The following is a 12,291-nucleotide window of genomic DNA, read 5'->3' as shown; positions in this document are numbered from 1 at the left end:
GAGTGCTCGTATGGAGGAGGGATGTCCTAGAAGTCGAGATTGGAGGAAGGATTTGGGTATCCTTTGAACTCCAACTGTTTCTTGGAAACGCCGAGAGATGCGCAAATGATGTTGAATTTGACTCGGAGATGATCCTTGATCCGGTCTTTGGCTTCGTCCTCGGGATCCAAAAGAGGGAACTTAACGAGCAAGACATGGAAATCATTGAGATGCTTGTGGAGCTGAGGGGAGAAGCGAGTGGGATCAACACGGAGAGCTGAATTCCAAAGAAAAGAGCAGCCTTTGTAGAACCCGATGAGCTCGCCTGTCTCGAACCCGAGTTTCAAACCCAGATGACGAGCGTCTTCCCGACCCGACACAAGACCCTTTTCGTAACCCTCGTCGAAGCCTTGTTGAATGTGCGTCTCCTCTAAACGCACTATACAATCGAGGAAATCTTCGTTCAGACCGGAACTCATAGAAACTTGTTTTGCTAAATCGGATTGAACACCCGTAAAAAATATATTTCTTTTTATTACCTTCAATTTTAGAGTATTATTTTGGATGATAATGAGTACTTAGGGCAAGCCCATCAAAGGATTTAACAAGTATCTTAAGAGTTTCTAAAGTATTTTTACAGATTAAATTTAATTCTTTTTGTGTGATTTAGCTTAGGATCGATGGTTACATAAGATATTTTAGATGTGTTTAGAAACTTGGTTGTGTTAGTTTCTGATTGAATGAGTAAAAAATAAAATTTTCATTTATTTTTTTGTTACCCGATTTTCTCTTCGTCTCTCTCGTTTATTTCGAAGTCGATAGGTTCTCCACAGAGAAGAAGCAGAGAATTGAAGGTGATTCAATTGGAAAGGGGATTTCACCGTCGGCTCATCTCCACCGTTCTGGGTAATTCAATTGGAAAGGTGATTCAATTGGTTAGTTTTGTAAAAATGCGTATGAATCTGCTGCTTTGTGTGGGGATTGAGTTTCTGGTGAGCGTAGTACCAAAGCTCAAGTCACTCTTTGCCCAATTCTCTCAAACAGGTTATTCCACTACAAGAAAAATCAACATTCATAGCACACAATAAATACTATCATATGTGTTTAATAGCGTTTTCATAAACGCTATGTTCTCCGCAGCTATCTTAGGTGTCACCTCTATTATAGCGTTTTTGACATGTTATTATATATCGTTCTTTCATAACATTAATCAAATGCTATAATATTGTTTTCTGTAACACATATTTTGTGCTATTTTATATTATGCCATAGCATTTTTTGTTTGCTATATGGAATTCTTTAATTTTTAATTTGATTTTTTATAATTTATATATTTGACCATAGTTTTGCAGACTTTATTTAACTGGATTGATATTTAAAAAAATTATTTCATAAATCATCAACATACATAACATAACGTTAATATAAGCAAGTCTTACATATCATACCAAGTCTTATAATATGCTGCCCTGTTTTATCCAAAAAGCTAACATTATAGCTTATAAGGATAGAGACAAACTTCAATCTCTTAAGTCTCTTCTCCTCTATCGCCTTCCCATCAAATGCAGTACACACGTCTGAAGAACTGTTCCTGTTAGCATTCCTGTCCAGATTCCCTGGAATCATGTGTATATACATCAACTTAAAGCTTATGTTTTCGATTAGTTTTTTCATTACAGTTCAAGAGTATACATAGTTACATACCTCTACTCCAAGTTCCCTCTTGTAGATGAGCAATAAAACAAATAGGTATTACCACATATATAGAAACACCCAATGTTCAACTATGCCTTGCCATCCAGCACCAACAGCTACAGCTTTTGTACCAATATCAAAATGGTTGTTCCTTCTTCTCTCTGTATACACCTCCAACATCGCTAATAGTTGTTTTTTCTCTCTGTATAACATTAAAAACAGATAAACTCACATTGCAACTGAAAATTTTAATACCACAACAAATCTTTGGCCTAGATAAACAACTCACAGTTTACGTCACAAATTATTAATGGAGAAGAGAGTTTTACCTCTTTGTATGTTGTTATCTTCTTGGATTCCAACTTTTGACAAACTGAGAAAATCCAGATGAATGTGCAACTGATCAAAATTAATAGAATACTTTCAACTCGTTAATACAATACTAAGGTGCTTTTGTGGTAAAGAAAAGGAAGATATTCACTAACCCAAAACGTTGACAGATCAAATAAAGAAATTTTAGCTCAAACTCAAAAATCAGAGACTTATGGGTGAGTAGAATCAACACTAAAGTTATCTATAAAACAAGTAGAGAATCGGATAAACAAAACATTCACCTTATATCAGCCATAAGTTCGACATTATAATCACCAATGTGTAGTTCATAGAATAAAAGCTTTCAAGCGGAAGATGGCTTGCTCATTATCCGCCCTAGCAAAGTTAAAAACGTAAGTAGCACGAGATAGGTAAGTGACTTACATGGTCTCCTTGAACTCAACTGTCACCACAATCAGATTTCTCGCAGTCCTCACCACTAATTCACACTGCAAAATGACACACAATCAGCTTCTCTGAATTGCAGATCCAAATCACAAGAATGTCTGGTAGCTTACAATAGGAGCATATGAGAGATAAGACATACTCAATTTGAAAATTGAAAGTAGAAACATTCACCGGTGAAGAACTGTGGGAACTTGACAGGCAAAATCACAGCTTCCTTCAAAGCTTGTTTAGCACCTTCAAGCCCAGCAACATCTGTCCACGCTTAACATTAGGCTTTTCCCTAACAATATCAGAGTTTAACACAGCTCAAAGATTTGGTTGCTCTGGGTCCTCTCCATCTCCTCTAGGCTTCGTGGCTACAGCTGTAGCATCACCACCGTTTGATTCTAGGCACGACCCACCTTCGTCCAAAGAAGAAGTTAAACTCATGAAGCCTCTAAATAAGAAGTTAACCAAAGCACAACTAGAAATTCTGATTCCAAACCCAGATTCAAAGGGGGAAAGAGAGGCAGAACCAACAAACCTTCTCCGACGGTAACCAGTTTCTCTTCTCGATCTGGAGATGATATTCAGATCCGAAACCGAATTGGTTTCTCGTATGTTGGGATAGAGGGTTCGTTATTGTGACTGCTTCTATGCTGCTTCTCAGTGATGCTGAAACTGTGGGAAGAGACGGAGATCGATTTCGGATATTGGGAAACGGTCGTCGAGAAAACAAACATCAATTTCGAGAGAGATTGATTGAGTGATGAAGTGTTGCTGAATTCTCACTCACATCAAGCAGCGCCGGTGAGAAAGACGAAACCGGAGGCAACTATTGTTTATGAAAGGAAGAGCTAAAAGAGAAGAATTTGGGTTGTAAGAAACGGATCTGAGATGCACATAGGAAGATATCGATTTTGGGTTTGAAGGTGGAGAGACACAGACTCAGATCTTACTTTTGTTATAAAAGAATATAATAAACATTTTATATCTTTTACATTGGACACTTAGGCGCAAAACCAAAAAAATTAGCTACTTGTTACCGCTTTATCAAAAATTTTAGGTTTACAGAGCCAATTTTAGTTTTCGGCTTACTTATTTGAGGTATAGCGTTTTTAAAATGCTATTATATAGTACCATTTCCAAAATTTTATTTATTATAGCATTTGCCAAAAACGTGCTATGTTTTTATGCTATCAATGCCTATATTTCTTGTAGTGTTCTCTTTTTGTTCTTATGTATATATATCCCTCGATGAATATAGTTCTCTGTCTGTTTACAAGTTTGTGTTTTGTCTGAGTTCTTGTATCTGCTTGTGTTTATTATATCTACAGATACTTGTTTGATAGTTCATGTATTAATTGTTATCTAGTATTAGTTTTATGAGATTAGGTATATAGATGATTGAGTACAAACTTGTAAATCGATTTTGAAGAAGAAGCTGAGGACGGCTGTGGATATTGAGGATGTTAGGAGAGAAGTTGAGATCATGAGGCATATGCCTGTTCATCCTAATGTTGTTACTTTGAAAGATACTTATGAAGATGAGCATGCTGTTCATTTGGTTACGGAGCTTTGTGAAGGTGGTGAGTTTTTTGATAGGATTGTTGCTAGAGGTCATTACACCGAGAGAGCTGCTGCTGCTGTCACTAAAACCATCATGGAAGTTGTTCAGGTTTGTCTTTATAGGATTTTGCCTGTTTTAGTTATTCTCTTCATTTTGTTGCAGAGAATGGCCTAGTCTCTGGCTTATAGTTATAGGACTGAGAGCTGTGTGATGTCTTGCTGTCTTGGTTGAAGCTCTAGTGTGAATCTTATTGCCATTGTTGCTGATTCTTTGTTTCAGCTTTTTGGACATTATTGATATGTAGCATTGCTTTTAAGGGCACAATTTGCTGCAAAAGGATTCAAAATTATTTCTTTTCATGTAAATTAAGAGTCTTTAGGAGTGATTTTAGATGTGAGATTAATGAGTTTCCAATGTGTCTTTTTCGAGGTGTGTCACAAGCATGGGGTAATGCATAGGGACCTGAAACCAGAGAACTTCTTGTTTGGAAACAAGAAGGAGACTGTACCTCTCAAGGCGATTGATTTTGGTCTCTCTGTTTTCTTTAAACCAGGTAATGTGGCTTTGGTGCTCTATAAAAACGTTATCTCTGAGGTTTGGTAAAAGATCGAAACTCACACCATTGTTTTCCTTGCAGGAGAGAGGTTTAACGAAATCGTTGGTAGTCCATACTACATGGCTCCCGAGGTGCTAAAACGGAATTACGGTCCAGAAGTTGACATTTGGAGTGCAGGTGTAATCCTTTACATACTGCTCTGTGGTGTCCCACCTTTCTGGGCAGGTTAGTTTTATCAGTCTATGTTCCCTTATTCTTAAGTCGTCTGTGGCAAATGTTGTTATCAGGGGTCATATTTGAAGTGATCATAAGAATAATGAAGGAACCTTGTTTCTTGTTTGTTTATACCAATTTCAGAAACTGAACAAGGAGTCGCACAAGCAATTATTCGATCTGTACTGGACTTCAGAAGGGACCCATGGCCCAAGGTTTCTGACAACGCAAAAGACCTTATCAGGAAAATGCTTGATCCTGACCAAAGGCGTCGTCTTACAGCCCAGCAAGTGCTAGGTACAGTTTCATGGTTTCTTATAANGATGCTTTGCTGGTCGGTGATGATTCTGAAGGGCATTGCGGTTCTGTTTCTTTCCTCTGTTTTCGGTTGTGTTTAAGACTTCAAATTCATCATGTCCATAAACTAATGAAGATCTTTGATGCTGCGGCAAATTCATTTAAGCTCTCTATGATTGGATGCAAGTGCATTTGTTCTATGTGAAGAACAAGAAAAATCAGAATTAGGCAAACAAATCTCTTTTAATCATCAAGAACAAGAAATTTTAATTAAGAACTCCAAATTTAACAACCTCCAATGGACCTATGAAATAATGAAGTTTCTTAAGAAGTTCTTAATTTCACTTTTTTCCAAAATTAAAAATAAAATATGTTTTAAGAAATTTTGGTTAAATCCTTTGATGAGGATGCCCTTAGGCCTTCTTGGGTCATAAAGTTAGCGGACCGATATAGTTTGGCTTTTTTTTTTCTTTTCATAACTTCTGCATTAACTTCTGCATTATTTTATTAGATCATGATTAGTAAAACATGAATAAAAGGGTGGCAGAACTAACTTTTAAAAAAACATAAATTAAATAACTAACTACTCTAACCATATATCTAACATATTCTCTATATAATATACAACTAGATTTTAACCCGCGGTACACCGCGGGATAAATATTTATTTTTATAAATTTACAGATTTTGTTAGAATTTATTTAATAATTATTTTCTATAATATCATTTTTATTAAATCAGTTTGATTATGCATGTTATATATTGGTGTTGTTAAAAAAGTAAAAAAATAAAAAGTTTACTTGTATTAAAATATGAGACTAATAATATTTTATTTCTTAATTATATCGGTTTGAACCCGTCTTGTCTTAGAATCCGTCCCATAGAGAAAGACTGTTGACTTGATGTTTTATCCAATAGATCTTGTGATTTACAATGTAGTTGTTTCTTGTATGCTCTAAGGTAAATTTTGAACTTGTGAAATATACTTGAGGAGATGGATGTTATAAATCAGTGATAAACAATATTCAGTCAAGAGCGAAATTACGGCACCCAATGAATTGATCAAAAACATTTAGATGGATTTTAGGAGGATGCAATGAGTGTTCTAATCTCAAATGTGAAAACTGTAATCTTTGTTCAGTATTGATAACCTTAATTTGTGATATGAGGCTATTAGTATCGTCCTCTCTATGAGATATAACTTTTTCTGTATGGATTTGAATTCACCCAAACATTAATGGGCACTATTGGGCTATCTAGCTGTGAAAGACTGTATTATTAAGGAGTTGTATTTACAAATTTGCTTAAAGTTTTGGTCCTCGTTAACTAATTAATTTTGATAATATATATACCCAAACATTAATGGGCACGTTTGATATATTTATTAACTTAATCCCCTATATTTAAATCAACCGCTAATCATGTTAATTATCAAAATGAATTAGTTAAATTATCACATTCGACGGAAAAAAGAGGATGAAAACATTTTGCTCTAACTAAAAAAAAAAGAGAGCGAAATATTTGCCCGTGTAAAAATACTTTCGCATCATGACAGTCGATATTTTGTTATTCTCAAACGGTTTGAATATGTTCATATCCAAAGGTTCACAAGCTGCTGAGCTCGAAGCGTGACGATGAAACGATTCCCATGAGCCAATCCAGTCCTTGCTCTCCCAAGAGCTTAAACCACCGCATTTCTCTTACAGATCGCTTCACTACCTCTTCCGTGAACAGCGTCTCCTCTTCATCCTTGTCGGGATCTTGATCGGTTCCACTTTCTTCATCCTCAAGCCTTCTCTTTCCCGTTTGGGTGCCGTTGAGTCCACCTCGCTTATCACCATATCTGTTTTGTACGCCGTCAGCGATTATCCGCCTTTCAACATCACATTTAATTCCAACGGCGGTGGATATAAAACCGGTCGTGTTCCTGTCGGTTACGGAAGAGACTGAGGATCGTTGTCACCGGAAAACTGAGGATTCGTCGGTAGTCATCTCTAGAGGGGAGATGAAGTGATCCATTGTAAAGAGAAAGAGTTTGTGGCTAAATATTTGCAGTAAGCCGTTGTGTTTGATGATGCTAACTTGCGATTATGGGTCAAGTATTTAAGGCGATTAATAAGGTTTACTTTTTCACCTTAACACATAACAAATTTAATTGGTTACCGAGTAATTAGAGATTAAATATTCGCATAATATCTAGTTTTTGGGGAATATGTCAAGTTTATTGATGATATTTTCTTAGCCATTAATTTGTTTCATGCATTGTTAATAGAGATTTGAGGAGAAAATAGATTTTGGAATTAAATGTGAGAGTAATTAGGGACATACATAATCGAATGTAGCTGATTTATAGGCTTCTCATAACTTTATATTTTGAAATCAATTATTGTAAAGATATTGTAGAGATTCTTGAAAGAATGATTTTAGGAATTTTTAGTTTTTATTGTAGAAAAACGATTGAAACAAAGATTATCTCTACTAATTTGATTAAAAATAAAAATTAATATTAATAGCAATCTTGTAAATAGTTGGTAACTTGAGGAATTATTTCAAAAATGTTTCTGAAAATGTATATATAGATATATACTATTTTATCCCTACAATATTCATTTCTACCACCACCATACTAACCCCTACCACCACCATAACTATCCCTACCACCACTAATCACATCTCTTCTACTTTCTAACAACCACCTCCGGCCGCCGGAGCACCACCGGACAATCGCCAGAAAACCGCCCGACCACCGTCTGAACACCATCAGAGCACCGACGGACCACCACCGGAGCACCGTTGTAACACCACCGGACCACCGTTCACAACTGTCACCGGCCACCCTGTCCACCACTATCCCTAAACCATAAAACACAAAAAGGTAGTTTACTTTACCCTTCATCCTAAATTTCTAATTTATTCAAATTAGTGGTTATATTATTTGTTAGCTTTTTTTTGGTCAGTCAGCAAATTCACTCATTTCTAATTTATTCAAATTAGTGGTTATATTATTTGTTAGTTTTTTCTTTTGGTCAGTCAGCAAATTCACCCTTCTTTGAATGGAGTTTTTTTGCACAAAAAATATAAAATAAATAAAGAACTGAGTTTGTAAAACACATGTAATGAAATAAGTGAACTAGATAGAATTAGAGTTTAATTCTTTGATTTTTCTTTTTAATTTGTTGGTGAATGTAGAGTTTGATTCGGAGGTCAAAAATGATAAGTGTGTTTCTAATTTATTACATGTTGCTTGTCGTTTAGAGGTTAGTTATGTTTTTAACAAATTATATGTAGATATTCCTTGCATGGGCATCTATTTGTTCGTGGAAGTTACCAAAGTAGTGCGGAAGATCCACATAGTACAAGATGATCCTTATGGTGACCAAAACTTTGTCTATGATATTGTCACCAATGTTGGACCTATATACACCATTGCTGAGTCCGACTACGACACTTAGATTAATTTTGCATATATGTATAGTATAACCAAGAATTATTCGATTACTGTAGTAGATGAATTAATTTTTTTTTTTCTAATTTTACTGCAGTTAAGAACAGTTTATTTTGATATAGAAACTTTGTTTAATTTGTTTTAGGACATAAATTATAATAGTTGAAATTATTTATACAAATAAAATCATATTTACCATTAGAGTTTTTGGCTAACTTGCCACTAAATTTTAAAGATAATGTGAGTAGTAAATTACAATGTGATATTATGTGGTAATTTGTCAGAAATACATTTTGTGGGATGCACTCCATTACAATCTCACTTCTCATAAAATGTTTCTTGGTTCTTAATTTCTTATATTTATGACATGTACACAATACATTGGAAGTTCAAGACTTCATTTAATGGTAAACTAAGACTTCATTTAATGGTAAAATTGGACCAAACTCGAGGCATTTCTGAAGAATCAAGGAAACCCCACATAAACTGAGAACAAAAATGAAAACATGACATTTATCAATGTCTGTGGTTACTCTTGTTTGAATATTTCATGTCTAATACTAGCAGGTCATAATTCCCAAAATACCAACTTTCAGTTTTTGTGTCATTTAAACAAAAGACACAGATGCCAATAGAAATGACATCGCGACAGCAGAAATGAAAATAGAACAAATCTTCTCCAATATCATCATTTCTTGTGTATCTTCGTTCTTCTTATTCTTAATCTCTTGTGTATCTTCGTTCTTCTTCTTCTTCTTCTTCTTCTTCTTCTTCTTCTCCTGTTTGACTTGACTTCCGAAAACTCAAGAGGAGTCGGCAAGGTTGCAACTAAAGTTGACTTCTCCCACGACAATTTGCAGCCAAGACTGACAAGATGTTTCCTCAGGTCGATAGCGCTCATCCTCAGATCTTTAGCTATGTCCTCTGGATCGGTTTTGAAATTATCGACATGAAGACAGAGCACAAGAACGTAGCTTATCAGAAGGTTGGTCTTGTCAACAGTTATCTCACTTGTCCTCAGAAAAGGATCCTTGAACAATGTGAAACATTTCTGACGGATGATTTCTGGGAACTCATGGCCGTTAGCAGAATGGAGACCAACCGTTGAGTCCATGTCCTTGAATTTAACCAGATGGGTGAGGAGCGATGAGACAGCACAAAGCATCTGCCTCTCGGAATCAACCTGCAAACAGAACAAAATGAAACCAAGGTGTTCAAATTAACGAGCTAGATGATACTAGCACAAGGTCTCTCTGAATAGAGCAAACAAATACGAAAAGGCGAAAGTGGTGCAAGTCAACAAGATATAATTGCATGTTAAAAGTCCATTGTAAAAAGGAATCAAGTGTTACCTCGATATTTCGCAACTTGTGCAATCTGTTGCGGACAAATACAGGGTAAGCACTGGTGATTGCTGCTGCTACGGTTTCCTGTTCGAGAAGGAGGTAAATATCTTGAAGGCATTTCCGTTCCTCCTCATCCATGATTTTGTCTAAAGGATAAGCTTTAGAAGGAGTAGTTGCAGAGGCATCATAAGGAGGAATGTTACGGGCAACAATAGAACTGGTGCTAGTGTCCTGCATAGAGAGACACATTATCATTTACATAGTATACATTACAAATCCTCTTAACGAGTCTCAAGAAAACAAATACCAATACGCAACATTGCATACCATATAGCCGTTCATGAGATGCAAGCAAAGGATTAAAGTAGTGCTATGGATATCTCAGCTTATATGTACAATAATAACAGTAAGAATGACTGATACGATACAGTAGGAAACAAGCTAGACATAGAAAAGATCTAAAGATAGAGTGGCATAGCGATAATAGTAGTAAGATGCGAGCTTTAAAAAAACAAACTAAGGCTATCAATATCTAAGCTTTTATATACAAATGATAACAGTAAGACTGACTGATACATTTGGAAACAAGCCAGGCATAGAAACGATGTAAAGAAACAGTAGGAAACAAGCTAGGTATAGAAAAGATGTCAAGATAAAGTGGCACACCTGAGGCCCACTTCCTGAAGCTTCTGCTTCTTCTTCTGTTTCTTGCCCTATAACATATGGATCCAATCGGATAATCTGCAAGTTAAAAACCCAGAACACTCAGAACTTATAAAAATAAAAATAAAAACACACAAACCAAATCCAAAACATTTGTTTTTTTCTCTAATTCACAACCCATACAGGACACTGGGAAAACATTGAAAATCTAGATTCTAATACACAAAGCAAAGCTCAGCTCTCTATGCACAAACAACCCTAAACACTGAAACATTCTTACTAGCCACAAAAGAAAGCAATTAATCAACAAAACACAAATCAGCAAGAAAGAAGAAACCAGAGAGTGTCAACCTTGTTGGCAGCAATCGGAAAGATTCGGATTGTCTTGGCCTCTCGATTTACCACGCCAATTGAGTACGCAGTATTCGGTTCCACCGCAGTCTCGCGGGAGTAGCTAGTGCCCTTGAAGTACACGTTTGCACCTGGCGGGCGTACCACAACCTGAAATTTCTTCTTGGGCTCATCCCTATGCGTGTAAACGGTAACCTCCGGGGTCTCATGTACTCGCTCGCCTGTTTCAGGATCCACCTCAAGAGGATCGTAGCTGGAGCTGAAATATGCCACGATAGGAGACATCCTATCGGGTCTCTCGCGGATCTGCGTGACTCTGAGTCTTATCTTCTTGCTCTCTTCGACATGATCTGTGGACTGGTTGTTAGCTCCGGACTCCTGACTATGGAGGTGTTCGTCTCCCATGGTTTCCTCAAAAAGTGGAAAACTATATATATAAAAATCAAAATCGAACCATCAATCGAAAAGTACAGTTGTGGGAATCGCTAATCAAGTTTTGTATACATAATAAAGAACAAAAAAAAAAGAAAAAAAAAAAGGAGAACATGAGAGAACTTACTGTGTGATCTTGGAGACACGACAGAGGAACTGCGGAGACTGTAAAAAAAAAAAAAGAGAGTAAAGTATATAAATACCGGACTTGAGTGGAGTGGAGTGCGTCGAAAACCCTAATTTAATAATCTCAAGTTGTTAATTTTTTTTTTTTCCTATGGTTTGGCTTAAAACTCACAAAATCTTTAAGCGCTATATTATAGCAAAATAATTCTATTATCATGGTATATTACACAAAATACCACTGTATTTTTATACAAAAATAACTTATGAAAAAAGAATTATATAGTTGTAACAATAAAATACTATCCCACTTAAATAGCAGTTAAAGTAGTTTCAACTAAGTTATAATTAAAGAGATTAAAGGAGAATAAGGTTTAGAGTTTGAGATTTGAAAAGTAGTAGAATCAAACTGGTAGTTCTTCGATAGAAGAAAGCACAATCCGTTCGTTTTCTCTCTCCTCCCCTTTCTCTCTTCCTTCTCTCTAAAAAACCTAAACTTAATATTTGCGCCGCTGCCTCTTCGGTTGCCCTTCCGGCACCGGAGAAGGCTTTTCTTCTGTCATCGTCATCCTCTGTGAGGTGGTCCTTCGTCTCCGGTCTGGTTCTCTCTTGATGGTGGTTTCCGGTGTTATCCCGGCGCGTGAAGCGGACTCTTCGTTAGAGGGGTCTGTTAGTGAAGGTTCGAAGGAGTTGCTTGAGGACGGCTTCTTGTTCGTGGCTGGAGTCGGCAGATCGGGGCTGAAGACTCTGTGTGTTAGGATTCGCCGGTGGGTTCGTTGGCTTCGGTGAGAAGTGAGAGCCGTAGTCTCTCTTTGGTGAGCTCCGGGGGTCAGATCTGGTGTTTCTCTCACTGGATCCTGAC

The 12,291-nt window shown here is 36.5% G+C and overlaps 3 protein-coding genes and 1 long non-coding RNA gene across 9 annotated transcripts in view; 1 reads left to right on the top strand and 3 right to left on the bottom strand.

The window, feature by feature from the left end:
* LOC104747771 (formimidoyltransferase-cyclodeaminase-like) overlaps positions 1–1,112 on the bottom strand; it is a 3,790-nt gene extending 2,678 nt beyond the window's left edge. The window contains exon 1 of one of the 2 annotated variants that reach the window (XM_010469461.2): positions 70–1,112. In XM_010469461.2, coding sequence (XP_010467763.1) covers positions 70–458 — 389 coding nt within the window. In that variant the 5' untranslated portion in view covers positions 459–1,112. The other variant, XM_019236478.1, reaches the window with a different exon arrangement.
* Positions 1,348–3,454, bottom strand: LOC104747770. 4 transcript variants are annotated; one of them, XR_761230.2, is made up of 6 exons: positions 2,978–3,451; positions 2,594–2,855; positions 2,289–2,495; positions 2,004–2,073; positions 1,684–1,876; positions 1,348–1,595 (listed from the first exon to the last, which is right to left on the bottom strand). It is a non-coding gene; the product is annotated as an uncharacterized LOC104747770 (long non-coding RNA). The 4 variants fall into 4 exon arrangements; XR_761232.2 differs by having other exon boundaries at positions 2,431–2,495; positions 2,978–3,447; XR_761228.2 differs by having other exon boundaries at positions 2,004–2,495; positions 2,978–3,454.
* On the top strand, positions 3,664–5,170 carry LOC104748888 (calcium-dependent protein kinase 32-like). Its single transcript, XM_010470467.2, has 4 exons — positions 3,664–4,111; positions 4,433–4,556; positions 4,641–4,784; positions 4,917–5,170. The coding sequence occupies exons 1-4, from the start codon at positions 3,926–3,928 to the stop codon at positions 5,168–5,170; spliced, it is 708 nt and encodes a 235-aa protein (XP_010468769.1). The 5' UTR covers positions 3,664–3,925.
* On the bottom strand, positions 8,986–11,518 carry LOC104747769 (DNA-directed RNA polymerase I subunit rpa49-like). 2 transcript variants are annotated; one of them, XM_010469459.1, is made up of 5 exons: positions 11,434–11,518; positions 10,875–11,301; positions 10,527–10,601; positions 9,867–10,091; positions 8,986–9,697 (listed from the first exon to the last, which is right to left on the bottom strand). In XM_010469459.1, exons 2-5 carry the CDS (start codon positions 11,277–11,279, stop codon positions 9,203–9,205), a joined length of 1,200 nt encoding a protein of 399 aa, XP_010467761.1. In that variant the 5' UTR covers positions 11,280–11,301; positions 11,434–11,518; the 3' UTR covers positions 8,986–9,202. The 2 variants fall into 2 exon arrangements, with proteins under 2 accessions (XP_010467761.1, XP_010467762.1); XM_010469460.2 differs by having other exon boundaries at positions 10,875–11,285; positions 11,434–11,491.

Source organism: Camelina sativa, chromosome 15 (assembly GCF_000633955.1).
Source record: "Camelina sativa cultivar DH55 chromosome 15, Cs, whole genome shotgun sequence".
Lineage (NCBI taxonomy): Eukaryota > Viridiplantae > Streptophyta > Magnoliopsida > Brassicales > Brassicaceae > Camelina > Camelina sativa.
Note: the sequence above shows the minus strand (reverse complement) of the source record. Positions and strands in the feature narration are given on the sequence as shown.